Genomic DNA, 17224 nt, shown 5'->3' with positions numbered 1-17224 from the left:
TTTTTTTTTTTTTGAGACAGATCTCACTATGTCACCCTCATTAGAGTGCCGTGGCCTCACGGCTCACAGCAACCTCAAATTGTTGGGCTTAAGAGTTAAGGTGCTCAGCTATTTTTTTGTCATTGTTGTCGTTTGTCAGGCCTGCTCTGGGTTTGAACCTGCCAGCCCCAGTGTATGTGGCTGGTGCTTTAGCCACTGAACTTCAGGCGCCGAGCCCTCACTTGCTACTTCTGAGGCCATCAAAACAGTCCCACCCACCTGTGCTACCCAGCCCATACCTGTACATTGTTGTTAAAGGCCTTGGTATCGGTGCATTGTTCCTTGGCTGTGTTGTTGGCAGAGAGATTGCAACAGTATGGGGGAAAGGTCTCGTTGTTTTCCTTGTAGTAGGGTGAGTCCTCAAAATCTGTGTAGTTGGTAAAGCCACAGCACTTGAGCTGGAGACAAGATGGGGAGGGTGGTTGGTGAGGTCTGCTTCTTTCTCTCTACCCCCCACCCCAATCTCCCCAGCCCACTTTACCCCTTCCATGGTGCTGTTCCACACTTGGGTGAAGTCTTTCTGGGAACCATAGTCTTTCTTGATGGCAGGTACCACAAGCAACGTCAGGTAGTGCTCAGCCTGAGGTGGGCAGGCCAGTGTTTAGGAGCTGGGAGAGAAGGTGGCCATTCACAGGCCACAGCCTACTTCCAGGGATTTTGCCCAGTCTTCCTCCCTTGCCCCACCCAGCACCTCACCATCGTTGTGTACACCAAGGCGACCACAGCACCTGCAACCTCAGCGATGAAGATGATGAGGAGGATGAGGAAGAACTGAGTGGGGAACAGGGGTTTGGGTTTTAGGGAGAAGATAGTCCCTTATGCCCTCCTGCCCTAATCCACCCTCTGAAAAAAGAAAGCAGGGGGCCCTATGCTGGAGTCCAAAGGAGGGTTTGGGGATTCTCCAGGGCCTGTTGTCAAGGGTGAGGGGAGACTTGGTTTGGGTCTGTGGAGCTGGGTTTGACACACCGTCATGAGGGCACACTTGCTTTCAGTGTGAGCACCGTAGCAGCCCAGGAAACCAAGGGCAAAGAGCACAACACCAGCCGCGATGAGGAAGTAGCCCACGTTGACAAACTGCATGGCAGTGGATGACAGTGGCCCGAAGATCTTCAGGAAGGATGTCCCATCGACAGACACCCAGATGCCGACTGCCAGCAGGGCAATACCACACAGCTGGGGATAGAGAGGTCAGGCAGGCTTTGAGACAGTGCCAGTAAGCAGCTCATTACATGCAGTTTAGTCAGAGGGATGGGGGTCAAGAGACATCTCTCTATATTGGCTAGGGAGTCTAAAAACTCATCTTATAGAGAAAGAAAAATGGGAGCTGGGACACCCATAGCCAGGATAAGACTGCACACCTGGGCAGATATAAGATATAAATGAGCTCAGGGGTTCCAGAAATATTGAGTGGGGAGAGGGCAAGACTTTCCCTCAGTGCCACCAGGACCAGGATCACACCACATAGGCAGGAGTAAAAACAGGCAGGTGAGAGCCAGGTTCCCATTTCCTTTCCCAGCTATGAGTGCTTAGAACACCTCGTCCTCTGATAGGTGGAAACAAGGGGGTGGTAGCCTTGCACAGTCTCAACGGGTCACCACCACCACCACCACCACCGTCACTGTAGTAACAGAGGCGGGGCTGAGTTTACACCTGCTCCCAACCTTGGCTGGCACAGAGGTTGAGAAGGTTCACCCGCCCTGAGGCCATGTCTGGCTCCCCTCCAGAATCCAACTCCAGGTCTCTGCCCACAAGCAGACTAGACACCTTGCTCATAAGCGGAAACTGAGGCATCTGGTAGTGGGAATACAATCAGAGCTTCTCTTTAAGGCTCTCCAGCTCCAACTCCAAACCTCACAGGGAATCCTGAGCCCCTGATCAGGTAGGGCCTTGCCCAGTGCCCACAGCTCTGAGAGCAAAGCCTTCATGACCCAGGGATTCAGTGGATGGATCAGCCTAACATCCCCTTGGTACCCAGTCCCCACATGCCAGCTATGGAAACTGAGGCTAGAACCTGGAGGGAGGTGGCAGACTGTGGTTGGATGCCAGGCATGTTTGTCCAAGGATAAAAAACTGGGCTTCTAACCTGCAGGGTCAAATTTCAAGGAGCCAGAGTCTTGCCCTATCCTGCTCTGCCCAGCCTGGCAAGGTCTGGGTAACAGAGGCCAGAAACTAAACAGGATTTGCCTTTAACCCTCTCAGGCCAGAGCCTCTGTTCTCCAAATTCCTGGAATCCTATTGCCTCCTCTAAATTCATAGATAAAAACTTTTTCCCTGAAGCCAAAGGCAACCCAAGGCACATACTACATCAGAGTCAGATAGTTTACTCACCTCAGCCCAATTTCTCCAAACTAGTCTACACATCCAAATTAGTCTCCATGTCCTCATCTTTTACTCACTCTAACCCACTCTGATGTGGCTCCAAGGTTTCTGGTGACATCCTGTTCTAAATCCAGTGGACATTTCACAGGCGATATCCTCATTGGCCTCTGACATCTGGTTCTCCTTGCTGCCCCCCTCCCCACCTCCCTCTGCTCCTTCTCAATCTCCTTCATGGTAGCTATTTCTCTGCCTATCACTAATACATTGGGTTTTTCAGAGTTCTCTTTCCATGCGCTTTCATCCACTCCTATGGTTTCAGTGACCATCTTTGTGCACATGAATTTTAAATATCTGTGACAAGCTCCAGGCCGGGTATGGCGGCTCATGCCTGTAATCTCCACACTTGGGAGACTAAGGCAGAAGGATCACTTGAGGCCAGGAGTTTGAGACCAGCCTGGGCAATATAGTGAGACCTTGCCTCTTCAAAAAAGAAAAAGGGGCTCGGTGCCTATAGCTCAGCAGCTAGGCCACCAGCCACATGCCCCGGAGCTGGTAGGTTCAAATCCAGCTCTGGCTTGCCAAACAACAATGGCAACCACAACAACAACAACAAAAATAACCAGGGGCCGGCACCTGTGACTCAGTGGGTAGGGCGCCAGCTCCATATACTGAAGGTGTTAGGTTCGAACCCGCCCAGGCCAAACTGCAACAAAAAAATAGCCAGGCTTTCTGGTAGGCACCTGTAGTCCCAGCTACTCGGGAGGCTGAGGCAAGAGAATCACTTAAGCCAAGGAGTTGGAGGTTGCTGTGAGCTGTGACACTACAGGACTCTACTGAGGGCAATAAAGTTAAGACTCTGTCTCTAAAAAATAAAAAAATAAAAAAAAAAGCCAGGTTATGGCAGGCGCCTGTAGTCCCAGCTACTTGGGAGGCTGAGGCAAGAGTTTGAGTTTGCCCAAGAGTTTGAGGTTTCTGTGAGCTGTGATATCATATCACTCTACCAAGGGCGACATAGTGAAACTCTGTCTCAAAACAAAAAAGAAAAGAAAAGAAAAAGAAATTAGTCAGATATGGTGGCTAGTTCCAGCTACTTGGGGGACAGAGGCAGGAAGATTGTCTAAGCCCAGGTGGTTGAGGTTACCGTAAGCTATGATTGGCCATGGAATGCCAGCTTGAGTAACAGAGTGAGACTCTGTCTCAATGAAAGAAAAGAAAAGAAAAAGGAAAAAAAGCCCATGGCCAGTTCCAATGCGAGCTGCACTTCCACTGGGGACACAGCTCCCTGTGGGACAACCCCTTCTCCCTTCCTTTGTTACTCATGCCAGAGATATGGGTGTCCTCTCCGAGATATGGGCACATGCCCCTTCTTCTATCCTTCAGCCCCCCCTTTTTCCTTTGTCCACTTGGTCCATTTCTCCCTATCTCCATCACCATCTCCAGGGTTTACGGCTCACTGCTTAGCTTGTCAAACAAGCCCTATACAATCTGTTCCTGGTTTCTGAACAATATCAGGTTTCATTACCTCTGAGCCTTAATGCATGCTGTAAAACACCCCCACCCAGTGCAAATTCCCAGCTTCAGCTATTTCTTCCAGGAAGTATTCTCCAACCAGGTTGGGTTCAGGTCCCTTCTGTGGGCTCCCAAGCCCCTGTGCTAAGCCCAAACATAATGACTACACTGTGATTGTCTATGAATCTGGCTTAATGGACCTGCCATCCTTGAGGGCAGAAAAAGGCCTTGCTTATCTGCCATCCCAGCACCCAGCATAGAGTGCTGGACTGTGAATGTGAATTTTTTTTTTTTAAGACAGAGTCTCACTTTTTCACTCTCTGTAGAGTGCTTTAACATCATAGCTCATGGCAACCTCCAACTCTTGGGCTCAAGCGATTCTCTCTTGTCTCAGCCTCTCAAGTAGCTGGGACTAGGTGTTCACCACAATGCCCAGCTAATTTTTAGAGATGGGTCTCGCACTTGCTTGGGCTGGCTGGAACTGTGAGCTTAGGCAATCCACCCTCCTCGGCCCCCCAGAGTGCTAGGATTATAGGTGTGAGCCACCACACTCAGCCTTGGGCTGTGAATGTGTTGGATGAGTAAAGGCTGCTTAAGACAGACCCTTTACTCTCATGAGATGTGAGATTTTTCCTTTAAGCTTTCTATTATGATGAGGCCTCTGAATTTCCTTCCACACTAGGTGAACTTAGGCAAAGCACTTCCTTCTCTGAGTCCCCAACATCTATAAAAATAGGAGGATCCAGCCTGGGAGTGGTGGGTTACATCTGTAATCCTAGCACTCTGGGAAGCCTAGGTGGGACGATTGCTTGAGCTCAGGAGGTCAAGACCAGCCTGAGCAAGATTGAGACCCCTGTCTCTACTAAAAATAGCAAAATTAGTTGGATATTGTGGTGGGCACCTATAGTCACAGCTATTTGGCAGGCAGAGGCAGGAGGAAGCCCAAGGAATTTGAGGTTGCTGTGAGCTATGATGCCATGATAAGATACTCTATCCTGGGGCAACAGAGTGAGACTCTGTCTCAAAAAAAAAAGAAAAGAACAGAAAAGAAAGGGAAAATCCTTTTGTTAGCTTATCCTAACCTATCTTAAGCCTGGGCTAGAGCTTCCTTAAAGGGAGGGAACCCAAGGCTTTACCATCCCTTTCTTCATACACACTCCTGTATGGCAGCCTGGCTGCTACTGGGACCCAGAATCAGTTGGGTTTTTTTTTTGAGACAAAGTCTCTAGCTGTCGCCCTGGGTAGAGTGCTGTGCCATCACAGCAATCTCAAACTCTTAGGCTTAAACGAATCTCTTGCCTCGGCCTCCCAAGTAGCTGGGACTACAGGCGCCTGCCACAACGCCTGGCTATTCTTTAGTTGTACTTGTCATTGTTGTTTGGCAGGCCCGGGCTGGGTTCGAACCTGTCAACTCCGGAGTATGTGGCTGGCACCCTACCCACTGAACTACAGGTGCCGAGCCTTGGAATCAGTTTTTGAGGAGATCTCTGTATCCTACTCATAAGGGGAAACTCGCAGGACAGAGTCTGGGCGAGGCAGTCTCCCCTTCCCCAGGTTGGGCTCTGCTAGGTTATGACCTGTTCCTGCAGAGAGCCCCAAAGAACCCACAACTTCCATACTTACAAAGATGAGCAAATTGAAGAAGAACATCATGGTCTTAATGAAGCTGAAGCACTGCATGGTGGCTCCTGCTAGGCAGACAGGTACGAGTTAGGACTTTTCCATCTTTCCCTCTACCTCCACTGGCCCTGGCTTCTGGATCTGACATGCCAGACCTCAGCATCCTGGACCCATATATCACCAAGCTTCCCTTACACCTGGACTCTTGACAATTCAGGACTTTTCCACATTCCCATCCTAACACCAGCACCTGACACTGAGATCCTAACACCTGTGTTTCCTCCACTGCCACCCTACATCTGATTCCCATGCTGCAAGTCACTCTTGGGCTCCTCCCCAAACCAACCCCAGATCTTTCCAGGACCCTCCCTACGGCCTTCCAGCTCCCCAAAGAATCTGTTTCCAGATCAATCGATATCACTTCACAGGATAATCTCTACCATATGCCATCACCTGTTCGGGACTCTTGGCACCGTGTTCTGGAAGAGGGCTACGGTGAGGCTCCAGAAGGGACTGAAAAGTTCCAGGGAGCTGCCACCAAGTGGGCAGGCAGAGTGAAGGCTGGCTCTCACACACCACTGCTCACCTACACGCAGGTAAGACGCTTTAAAAGCTTCCTTCTGCCCGCCCGCAGGCCCCACCCGTAGCTAGTCAGCCTCCCCTTTTCCCTCCTGCCCCCTGCTGCCCCCTGCTGCCTGGACACAAGTCCCCACCACCACAGCAAAGGTCTCCACCTGGCAACAGCAGCCATGGGCAACGCCCTTTCTGATTTCCAGAAGGGTGAACAGCCTGAAATAGGATAAGTGGCTCCCCAAAACTTCCACATAACCCCACCACCACAATGGTGCGCATATATTTCTCACCCTAAATCTGCTGACACACTCATATGTACCCCATGTGCTTGCAGGCACTTATCTACCCATGCTGCCATTCGAAAGTTTACATAGTAAGCATAGTTACATATGCAAACACCTGCCACTACTCTTGCATGTGCAAACACACACACATACACACACAGAACTTTTTGTGGGCTGACTCCTAGCAACTAAAAATAGAATGACATCTGAGGTACGCACTTAAAGGCATTCTCTCTCTCTCCTCACACACACACACACATACTCTTTCAAAGAAATGACAGAGGTTTGGGAGCTTCTGCTATCTCCTCAGAGAAGCAAATGTTTCTTAGTCCTTTTCCCACCACAAAACCTCAAATTTCCCATCTTTTTCCTCCCTTCATCATTCCTCCTCTTTCCTTTCCCTCCCCACCTTTTCCTCTCCCTCCCATCTCCAGTTTTCCCTTAGCCGTGTACCCTCCTCCCCTTTCTGCCAGCAGGTGGCATCATGGTCCCATGAAGTAGTCACCCCACTCCCCACCCCAGGGTTAAAACTCCCTAATCCCAATCTCTTTAACCCTTTGGGGCTGCCTGCTCCAATACTCCTGATGTTGAAGTGCTGGGAAAGTTCTGGCTTTCAAGTCACTCAGACCAGGTGTTTGAATCTTGGTTCTGTCACATATTAGCTGTGTGACCCTGGGAGCATTTCTTTGACTTGGTTTTAAGCCGCTGTTTCCTGGTATGTATAATAGAATAGTTATGAGGTTTTGAAATGAGATTTTCTTCCTGCTATGGGACATGAGGGAGTGAATACAGAGCCAGAAAGTCAGAGGAAGAGAGACACAACCACAAGGGCTGTGGAATGGAGGAAGTAGGTTTTCTTTTCTTTCTTTCTTTCTTTTTTTTTTAGAGACAGAAGCTTACTTTGTCACCCTAGGTAGAGTGCTGTGGCAACACAACTCACAGCAACCTCAAACTCTTGGGTTCAAGAGATCTTCTTGCCTCAGTTTTTTTATTTTTAATAGAGACAGGGGTCTCACTTTTGCTCAGGCTGGTCTCGAACTCATGAGCTCAAACTATCCACCCATCTCGGCCTCCCAGAGTGCTAGGATTACAGACGTGAGCCACCACACCTGGCCTAGTATTATTTTTAGTAAAGATGGGGTCTCACTCTTGCTCAGTCTTGAGCAACTGAGCTCAAGTAATCCACATGCCTCAAGCCTCTCAGAGTGGCTAGGATTACAAGGAGTGAGCCACCCCGCCTGGCAAAGATACTTTCTTTCTTTCTTTTTTTAAGTTTATTTTATTTTATTTTTTTCTTTAGAGACAGAGTTTTACTTTATTGCCCTCAGCAGAGTGCCACAGCATCACAGCTCACAGCAACCTCCAAATCCTGGGCCCAGGCAATTCTCTTGCCTCAGCCTCCTGATCAGCTGGGACCACAGGTGCCCGCCGCAATGCCCGGCTATTTTTTGTTGCAGTTTGGCTGGGGCTGGGTTCGAACTTGCCGCCTTCAGCAAATGGGACCGGTGCCCTACCCACTGAGCCATAGGTACCGCCCAAGATACTTTCTTTTTATCTCCACTTTAAATATAGAGAAACGGAGGCACCAAAAGGTTAAGTATTTGCCATGATCACACAGCTTCTAAGTGGCAAAGCCAGGATTCAATCTCAATCTGGCACCAGAGCCCATATTTTTTCTTTGCAGTTTTTGGCCGGGGCTGGGCTTGAACCTGCCATCTCCAACATATGGGGCTGGTGCCCTACTCCTTTGAGCCACAGGCACCACCCCAGAGCCCACATCTTAACCACCAGGCAGACCATCACATCAGTGGAGTTTCTAAGGAGGCAGGCAGGCCTGGCTTCTATAAATAGCAGGGGAAGACGCCTTGGTCTGGGACCTGAGGAAGAGGAGTGGCAGGAGCAAGCAGGTTTTGATTATAGTGGCTAGAAGTTGATGGGACAAGATCGTATTTAAAGACTGAGGATAGTAAGAATACAGGCTGCAGGGGATAAGAAAGATGTTAGGCCTGTGAGGTCTTCTGCAGAAACGGAAAGAAGATGGAGGTTGGGAAGGAGGTCTATAAGTAGAGGGATGGTGAAAAGAAAAGGGAGAAGGGGCTGAGGTGTGGAGGGAGAAAGGACATGTCCAAAATCCCACAGCAATTAAGTTCAAGGCTGAGCAGAGCCACTGACTCTATAGTCTCCTACAAGAGAGGAGATGAACCCAGGGTTAGCAACTCTTAGATCCCCAAGGCATCTAGCTGTTCCTCCACCTGTACTGACTGTCCACATGGCATTGTCATTCATCTCAGGAAGAACTGGGACAAGGTCACATTCATCTATGTCCCTGGTACCCAGCACATATGAAATTAAACTAGTGACTAAATGAGTGCAGAATAACACGAGTTAAGTACTACTAAACTTAGTAGTGGGTAAGTAGTGGTGGGTGGATAGTTTGAGCTCATGAGTTCGAGAACAGCCCAAGCAAAAGTGAGACTCCTGTCTCTACTAAAAATAAAAAAACTGAGGCAAGAGGATCTCTTGAGCCCAAGAGTTTGAGGTTGCTGTGAGCTGTGACGCCAAGCACTCTACCTAGGGTGACAAAGTGAGCCTCTGTCTCAAAAAAAAGAAAAGAAAAAAGAAAACCTACTTCTTCCATTCCACGACCCTTGTGGCTGTGTCTCTCTTCCCTCTGACTTTTGGATCCTGGCCAACAGGGATTTGAATCACTGCCTGCCTCTAATTATATGACTTCACCTCACTGAGCCTCAGTTTCCTTATACAGTTGATCTTCATTATTCATGGATTCCATATCAGCAAATTCACCTAGTTCTGAAATTTGTTTGTAACCCCAAAAGCAATACTTGTACTTTTGCAGTTATTCATGGGGATGAACAGAGGCAAAAATGTCCTACACTCATTTCCTGCTGAGGTCTGTGAAGCAACGGGATTCTCTGCTTTCTGATTTCAGCTCTTATAAAAGTAAATAATGTTCTGGCTTGGTGCCTGTAGCACAGTGGTTATGGCGCCGGCCGCATGCACCAAGGGTGGTGGGTTCAAACCCAGCCTAGGCCAGCTAAACCACAATGACAACTGCAACAAAAAATAGCCAGGCATTGTGGTGGGTGCCTGTAGTACCACTCCTTGGGAGGCTGAGGCAAGAGAATCACTTAAGCTCAAGAGTTGGAGGTTGCTGTGAGCTATGACATCACAGCACTCTACCAAGGGTGACATAGTGAGACTCTGTCTCAAAACAAAAAAAGTAAATCATGTTCTTTCAGCAGTCTATTTAGTGTCCAATTTTCTCACATTTCTTTTTTTTTTTTTTGAGATGGAGCCTCAAGCTATCCCCCTGGGTAGAGTGCCATGGCATCACGCTCACAGCAACCTCCAACTCCTGGGCTCAAGCGAGTCTCCTGCCTCAGCCTCCCAAGTAGCTGGGACTACAGGCGCCCGCCACAATGCCTGGCCATTTTTTTTTTGGTTGCAGCCATCATTGTTGTTTGGCGGGCCCGGGCTGGGGATTCGAACCCGCCACCTTAGGCGCCTTAGCCGCTTGAGCCACAGGCGCCGAGCAAATTTTCTCACATTTTATGTGGGTGTTTTTTTTTGTTTTTTTTTTTTTTTTTGTGGTTTGGCTGTCTAAAATGGCCTCCAACTGTAGTGCTTTTGTGCTATCTCGTTTTCTTCAGTGCAAGAAGACTGTGATGTGCCTTACAGAAGAAATGTATATGTTAGATAGTTTTCATACAGGAACAAGGTATAGTGCAGTTGGCCATGAGTTCAGTGTTAATGACTCAACAATATATATTAAAGAAGTTGTCTCAGCTGGGCACAGTGGCTCACATTTCTAATCCTAGCACTCTGGGATGCCAAGGCAGGTGGATTGCTTGAGCTCAGGAGTTAAAGACCAGCCCAAGCAAGAGCTAGACCCTGTCTCACTAAAGTAGAAAAACTAGCCAGGCATTGTGGCAAGCACTTAGGCTGTGGCAAGAGTATTGCTTGAGCCCAAGAGTTTGAAGTTGCTGTGGGCTACGACACCATGGCACTCTACCTAGGGTAAGAGTGAAACTCTTTCTCTCAAAAAAATAAGTTATTGAGAAGCTAGGTGCAATGGCTCATAAAATTACGTTACATATTGACAAAGTATGACCAGAAGGTTGTAGGAACCTAACCCTGTCTTTCCCTAAGGAACAATCATTTTGTATTTAATGTTCTTGGTGACTTTATAAAAAATAACTAGGCCAGGCATGGTGGCTCATGCCTGTAATACTATCACTCTGGGATACTGAGGCAAGTAGACTGCTTAAGCTCAAGAGTTTGAGACCAGCCTGAGCAAGAGCAAGACCCCATCTCTACTAAAGATAGAAAAACTAGATGCCAGGCACTCTACCCAGGGAGACAAAGTAAGACTCTGTCTCAAAAAAAGAAAATAAAAGGAAAGAAAATAACTATTGAGAATGAGAACTGACTATATACAAATGGGGATAATGATAGAATCCCCTTATAAAGTTGTTGGGGGATTGAGATAATGTTAGCAAAGTACTCAGCATAGTTTCTGGTACATAGTAAGTATTCGATAAACATTATTATTATTATTATTATTATTATTTGGAAACAGAGTCTCACTTGGTCTCCCTTGGTAGAATGCTGTGGCATCACAGCTCACAGCAACCTCAAACTCTTGGGCTCAACCGATTCTCTTGCCTCAGCCTCACAAAAGCTGGGACTATAGGCACCCACCACAACACCTGGCTATTTTTTGAGATGAGGTCTCACTCTGGCTCAGGCTGGTCTGAAACCCGTGAGCTCAGGCAATCCACTCGACTTGGCCTCCCAAGTGCTAGGATTATAGGCATGAGCCACTGCGTCCAGCCTCTCAATAAACATTATTAATATTGTTAATATGGCTCGGTGCCTGTGGCTCAAGCGGCTAAGGCGCCAGCCACATACACCTGAGGTGGCAGGATCGAATCTAGCCCAGACCCACCAAACAACAACGATGGCTGCTACCAAAAATAGCCAAGCATTATGGTGGGCACCTGTGGCAGAGGCAGAAGAATCGCTTGAGCCCAGGAGTGGAGGTTGCTGTAAGCTGTGATGCCATGGCACTCTACCCAGGGTGACAGCTTGAGGCTCTGTCTCAAAAAAAAAAAAAAAAAAAAATATATATATATATAGTGTTAATATGGATGAGTGAGAAAGTGAAGGAGAGATTTCCCCCTACTTAGGGTTCCTTTTCCCCAGGGCCAAATTTTGGTTGTATGGCTGTTAGGCTGGCTCTTAGGCTATATCCAATGGAGAAGACTGTGGGAGCCCTGAGGCAGGGGGTGGGGCCAGAACCTGTAATAAAGAGCTCTACTCTTATGCAAGTTTTGTATGTCATAGAGGCCTCAGCTACCCTGGCCAGTAGCACTCCTCAGGCACACTGCAGAAGCTCCCTGTGGTCATGGGGCCCTCTCTGTTTGTCCGAGGCCCTCGGTCCCGGGGCATGAATTCCCCATATCGCAGGCCCGGTATCAGCTGGCCTAGGCCCCGGTTTCCCAAGATGTTCAAGAGTAGCCGCAGAAGGTACAGGCAGAACCCCCAAGGCCCAATTGGCATCAGTGCAGCCAACAATCGTGCCACCATGACCACCAATATCAACAACACCCACGCTGCCACCACCAGAGTGTGGATCTTGCCACCTCGAGGTTAGCTGAGGGCAGGAGGAACCCATAAACCAGGGTGGGGGTTTAAAAAACAGAGCCACGGAAATTTTACCCAGGTGGTCCTCAGGCACTCTAAGGGACCAAGTTCTACGAAATACCACCTCAAAGACAAGGTGGGGTCTTGATGGCAGGCATGCCAAGAGCCTTCGTGAAGAGTGGATTGGCTGGAAGCAGAGGGGTTGGGGAGGTGAGTGAATCCAAAGGGCAGTGGAGCTTTCAGACTGCTGCCTTCCTCACACGCTTCCTTCTCTTCCTCTCCTCAGTTCTCAGACACCTCTGTCAACCTGGGAGCTTTCTGATCCTCTAGGAAGACCTAGAAGCTAGCCTGGAAACTTGGCTTGCTCTGGACCTGCATCTCCTAGGGGCTGTGCATGGTGAACAACAGACAAATGCAATCATTTGGCTCAAACTGCCTTATTCCACACCAAGGTGTTTCCGGACGACAGTACAGGATATGAGGGCTGAGTGGTCCCAGGGAAAGGCTTCAGTGACAGCAGCAGGGAATCACAGTTAACACAGTAGAAGGACAGGACAAGGTCAGCTTTGGATCTGCCCCAGGAGTTAGGGGCTCTCCTGCTTTACACTTCCGCTGCACAGGGAGAGGGTCTCTGTAGATATCTTGGAAGATATAGGAGGCACAGATCAGAGAGGGGTAGGATGAAGGACAGAGCCTATGAATGCATAGTATGAGGTGGATGTGCTCTGTGTGCCCGTGACATCAGTGTAGGGCAGCTGCTGGTGTGTGCGTGTGAGAACAGGAGAAGAGGAGTACGAGCAGACGTGGCTGAACGTGCCTGTGAGTGTCAAGGAGTGTTTGTAAGGGTTCAGGTGTGCCAGAGAGGGCATTGGCTCTGCTAAGGAGGATGAAAGGCAGGAAGGGGATGGGGGCAGTCTGCAGGAGGACAGGTGGAGGAAGGCATAGCACTGCCTTCAGTCCCCAAACCATCCTCTGGGGTCAGTGTTTTCAGGACTGGCAGCTGAGCTGGGGGCAGGGCAAGACTGAGTTTGAGCCCAGAAATAGGAGAGGGTGCTAAGCTTTCCGGCCTGGGGATTTTGCATTTGGATTTCTGAGTGTGTATCCATGTGTCATTAGGTGTAACTGGGTTTCTGTGGGGCTGTCTCAGTGTCTGGGAACATTGTGAGGGACTTGGTTCCTAATGTGTTGCAGTGTGTGTGTGTGTGTGTGTGTGTGTGTGTGTGTGTGCGCACGCACCTGTCCCAATGTTCTAACAGCTGACTCCAGTTCCAGGCCTACCTTCCCTGAGGGTTAGGGATAGGAGTAAGAGTAAATCCTTAGACCTTTGGTGGCCTTGGGATCAAGGGTTCAGGAAGCCTGGCTAATGTCCTTTGCTGCCTGTGAAGGGAAAACTAATTGTGTCTCTATGGGGGGGGGGACCCTGAGGGGAGGAGTAGGACAGGGAATTCACTGCCACACCATGCCCAGACAGTGCTCCTCAGGCTATGGGAGAGAGGTTGCTGAACATCACTTAGATCTGGAAGGTGGCTGGGCCAGTACCCCAGGGCCCAAGGAGGCCTAGAGGTATAAAGGTACGTGACACAGTCCATGAACACATGCAGACATGTAAATATAAGTGGATTCACAGACATAAAATACAACAAACACACATGCATGAAAGCACATACCATAAACAGAGATAGGCACTGACAGGAATGTACACAACCCACCCCACCCCCCTCATATGACACTTGTGACAACACATGCAAATGCCTACAAATGAGCACAGACACAAACAAGCATGTACCCAGATACAAGCACACAAGCATATAAACACAGACACATGCAGTCACACTCGTGCAATCCCAGGCACACACAGACATACACACATGCAGACACACTCACCAGACTTCCCTGCCCCTGCAGCCCTGGGACCCAGAAGCCTCCCTCCCCTATATGAGTGTGTGTATATGCGTGTGTGTGCATGCATGCGTGCCTACATCTGTGTCTGTGAGAGAGAGAGAGTGTGTGTGTGCGTGAGTGTGTGTGTGAGGGGGGTGCTATGCTGAGGGAACCAGATGACATCATCTCTCCTGGCTATTTTTAGCTCCATCTGCAGTGAAGTCTCCTTCACTGCCCCTCCCCCTCCAGGTTCCCAATTTTCCTTCCCCTCTAAGCTCTCAGAGGCAGCAGCAGCCAGAGGGCACCTACCACTTCAGCTTAGGTGGTCCCCTGGATGACTGGGTGCAGCTCACTTACCCACTAAGCCACAGTTTCTCTGGAGGCTGAGAACACTGGGCTCCCAGACCAGTAGGGCCTGGGGTAGGTGAGCTGACCCTACTAATCTCCAGCCCCTCAGGTGCCTCTGCTTCTGCTTTTCAATCTGCAACTATGTGTCAGTCAACAGTGCCTGCTATGTGCCAGGGTGGGTGCTAAGTTCTGGAGATAGAGCAGTGAGAAAGACAGTGGGAGCTCTTTCTCACGGGAGTTATAGCCCTTTGGGAGACTGACATTAAACAGGGCACCAGGCGTTTCATTAAATTGTGAGGACTCTGAGTACTGGTAACAGGGGCAGCTAGTCTAAATGATGTTCTATGTCTGTCTGCTCTTCTATGTCCCGTAGGTGGGGTAACCCGAAGAAGCCAGAGGGAATATGCTCCCTTTCTTTGCATCCTTCACTCCAACAATCACACCTCCAGAATACCACAGAGCAGTGCTTCCTTCTCACATCCAAGGCTATGCTCCCAACACTACAGCAACCCACCATCCTGGTGGCCCACCGCTATTCACATTCTCTTGTTTCTGATTTTTGCTTTGAGATAGGGTCTTACTCTGTTGTCCAGACTGGAGCCCAATAGTACTATCATAGCTCACTGCAACCTCAGACTCCTGGTTCAAGAGATCCTCTAGCCTCAGCCCTCTGAGTAGCTGGGGCTACAGGTGTGTGCCACCACTTCGGGCTAATTTTTCAAATTTTTTGTGGAGATGGAGTTTCACTGTCTTGCCTATATAGGTCTTGAACTCCTGGCCTCAAGTGGTTTTCTCTGTCTTGGCCTCCCAAAATGCTAGGATTACAGGTGTAAGCCACCATGCCTAGCTCTCCCCTTTCTTTGGAAACTTCCCATAGCCAATCCCTGGGAGGCAGGCTACTATTCCCCATCTATAGATGAAAAAACAGAGGCCCAGAGAGGGGTGGTGCTCCACTATACCTCATAGTGCCCGGGGAGATGACAGGCAGGTGGAGGAGGAAGTGGTGGCACTCTGAGACAGCTGGCACAGGTGCAGGAGGTAAAGGGGAGGAGGACATGACCTGAGGGGTCCTCGCCAGGAGGAGGGATTCCCGCTACAGCCAGCCTCAGGCAGCCACCGGAAAATCGAGTTTGGCAGCTTCAACCACATGATGCAGGACTGGAGAAAGGGTCCAGACAGGATCCCAGGAGGCAGCCTGGGGCAGGCCCATCTTCTACCCCTGAGTTTTATCCATGGTCTGGTTCTGGTAGCATTTTATAATTCTGGCACCCTTTGGAATGTGAGAAGAACAGTTCTGATAGGCTGGGTGCAATAGCTCATGCCTATAATCATAGCACTCTGGGAGGTCAAGGCAGGTGGATTGCTTGAGCTCAGGAGTTTGAAACCAGCCTGAGCCACAGCAAGATATCTCTAGGCTCGGCGCCTGTGGCTCAGGTGGCTAGGGTGCCAGCCACATACACCCAAGGTGGCGGGTTCGAATCCAGCCTGGGCCCGCCAAACAACGATGGCTGCAGCCAAAAAATAGCCAGGCGTTGTGGCGGGCGCCTGTGGTCCCAGCTATTTGGGAGGCAGAGGCAGGAGACTCGCTTGAGCCCAGGAGTTGGAGGTTGCTGTGAGCTGTGATGCCAGGGCACTCTACCCAGGGGGACAGCTTGAGGCTCTGTCTCAAAAGAAAAAGATCTCATCTCTAAAAATAGCTGGGTGTTGGGCAGCGCTGTGGCTTAAAGGAGTAGGGCACCGGCCCCATATGCTAGAGGTGGTGGGTTCAAACCCAGTCCCAGCCAAAAACTGCAACAACAACAACAAAAAAAAGCTGGGTGTTGTGGTGGTAGCCTCAGTTACTTGGGAGGCTGAGACAACAGAATCATTTGAGCCCAAGTGTTTGAGGTTCCTATAAGCTGTGACATCATGGTGCTCTACCAAAGGTGACAAAGTAAGACTTTGTGTCACCCCCCCCCAAAAAAAGAACAGTTCTGGGATGGAGGCAGAAGCCTGGAGTTCCAGTTCCTGTTCTGTCCCAAGCCCTAGTGTGATCCTTGGAAAGTCCCCTCCCTCCCAGCCCCCCTCCCCCAAAATCCTACCCTCTTGTTTTCCTGGGAATCTGACTCAGACAAGGGGACATGTTAGTCAATGGGTAGGGGCACAACCAGACAGCCCTTGGAGGGCCTGGCTATCGGTCCCTTGTCACTAATGGGTCAATGGCCGGAAGCCCAGTTCTAACCTTGCAATACAATACCAGTCACCCCACCCTTACCAGGGCCTTCACCCACACCCTACTTCCGGCCTCTGTTCCTTCCTCACCTCTGGAAAAGGCTTCAGGGCTCCTTAGGGAATCTCCCATGTCTCCTCTACTGGCTCCCTGCCCAGGGCTCAACCCTCTTTCTCCCACTGCCTATTCAGGCAGGCCAGTTGCCAGTCTTCTGCTAAACTTTCTCCAGAGAGGAAAGGACTGTAAAGGAGACTGTTTTTCCTGCTATCTTCAGATAATGGATTCCAAATCAATGGATGGGGGGTGGACTGAATGCTGGGGCCTAGGACTGGGCTTCCCTGGGCACTCTCCCACCCCTCTGAGCCCCGGGGCAGGTGGCAATCCCTCTCCTATCCAGCCACTTCCTTCCTCTGCCTCAGCAAACCCAGAGAAGAGAGCCCAGAGGCTAGACTTGCAACTTTTGGAAAACAAACACAAGACCTTAAGGCCAGGAGAGAGTGCTGGCTACCGTCACCCTGTTGACACACACACACACACATACACACACACACAAAAATTCATTAAACACAATTTTTAAAACCATGAAATTCTAGATTCATAGAGTCCCACAGTCAAGGAATCTTAGCATCACAGAATTCTGGCATGGTGAAATCTGTGCTACAGAAACTTAGAAGTCAAAAGTTGTGACATTTACTGAGTCCCAGATCACAAAATTATAGCGCATTCTTGAAGTGTAAGTCTTTTTTTTTAAGACAGAACCTCAAGCTGTCCCCCT

The 17224-nt window shown here is 49.5% G+C and overlaps 2 protein-coding genes across 3 annotated transcripts in view; one reads left to right on the top strand and one right to left on the bottom strand.

Annotated features, from left to right (window-relative positions):
- Positions 1 to 6073, bottom strand: part of TSPAN1 (tetraspanin 1) — a 6904-nt gene extending 831 nt beyond the window's left edge. The window contains exons 1-6 of the mRNA XM_003801413.3: positions 5941 to 6073; positions 5491 to 5555; positions 1006 to 1212; positions 736 to 810; positions 521 to 619; positions 279 to 437 (exon numbers count right to left, since the gene is read on the bottom strand). Of these exons, the coding sequence (XP_003801461.1) occupies positions 279 to 437; positions 521 to 619; positions 736 to 810; positions 1006 to 1212; positions 5491 to 5547 (597 nt within the window). The 5' untranslated portion in view covers positions 5548 to 5555; positions 5941 to 6073. The remainder of the gene's footprint in view (positions 1 to 278; positions 438 to 520; positions 620 to 735; positions 811 to 1005; positions 1213 to 5490; positions 5556 to 5940) is intronic.
- A 5699-nt stretch (positions 6074 to 11772) lies between these two features.
- PIK3R3 (phosphoinositide-3-kinase regulatory subunit 3) overlaps positions 11773 to 17224 on the top strand; it is a 155627-nt gene continuing 150175 nt past the window's right edge. Inside the window, exons 1-2 of one of the 2 annotated variants that reach the window (XM_023507850.1) lie at positions 11773 to 12016; positions 12298 to 12341. In XM_023507850.1, coding sequence (XP_023363618.1) covers positions 11773 to 12016; positions 12298 to 12341 — 288 coding nt within the window. Of the gene's footprint in view, positions 12017 to 12297; positions 12342 to 17224 lie in introns of those variants that run through there. The other variant, XM_012812480.2, reaches the window with a different exon arrangement.

Source organism: Otolemur garnettii, unplaced genomic scaffold (genome assembly GCF_000181295.1).
Source record: "Otolemur garnettii isolate 467f Iridium unplaced genomic scaffold, OtoGar3 scaffold00210, whole genome shotgun sequence".
NCBI lineage: Eukaryota > Metazoa > Chordata > Mammalia > Primates > Galagidae > Otolemur > Otolemur garnettii.
Note: the sequence above shows the minus strand (reverse complement) of the source record. Positions and strands in the feature narration are given on the sequence as shown.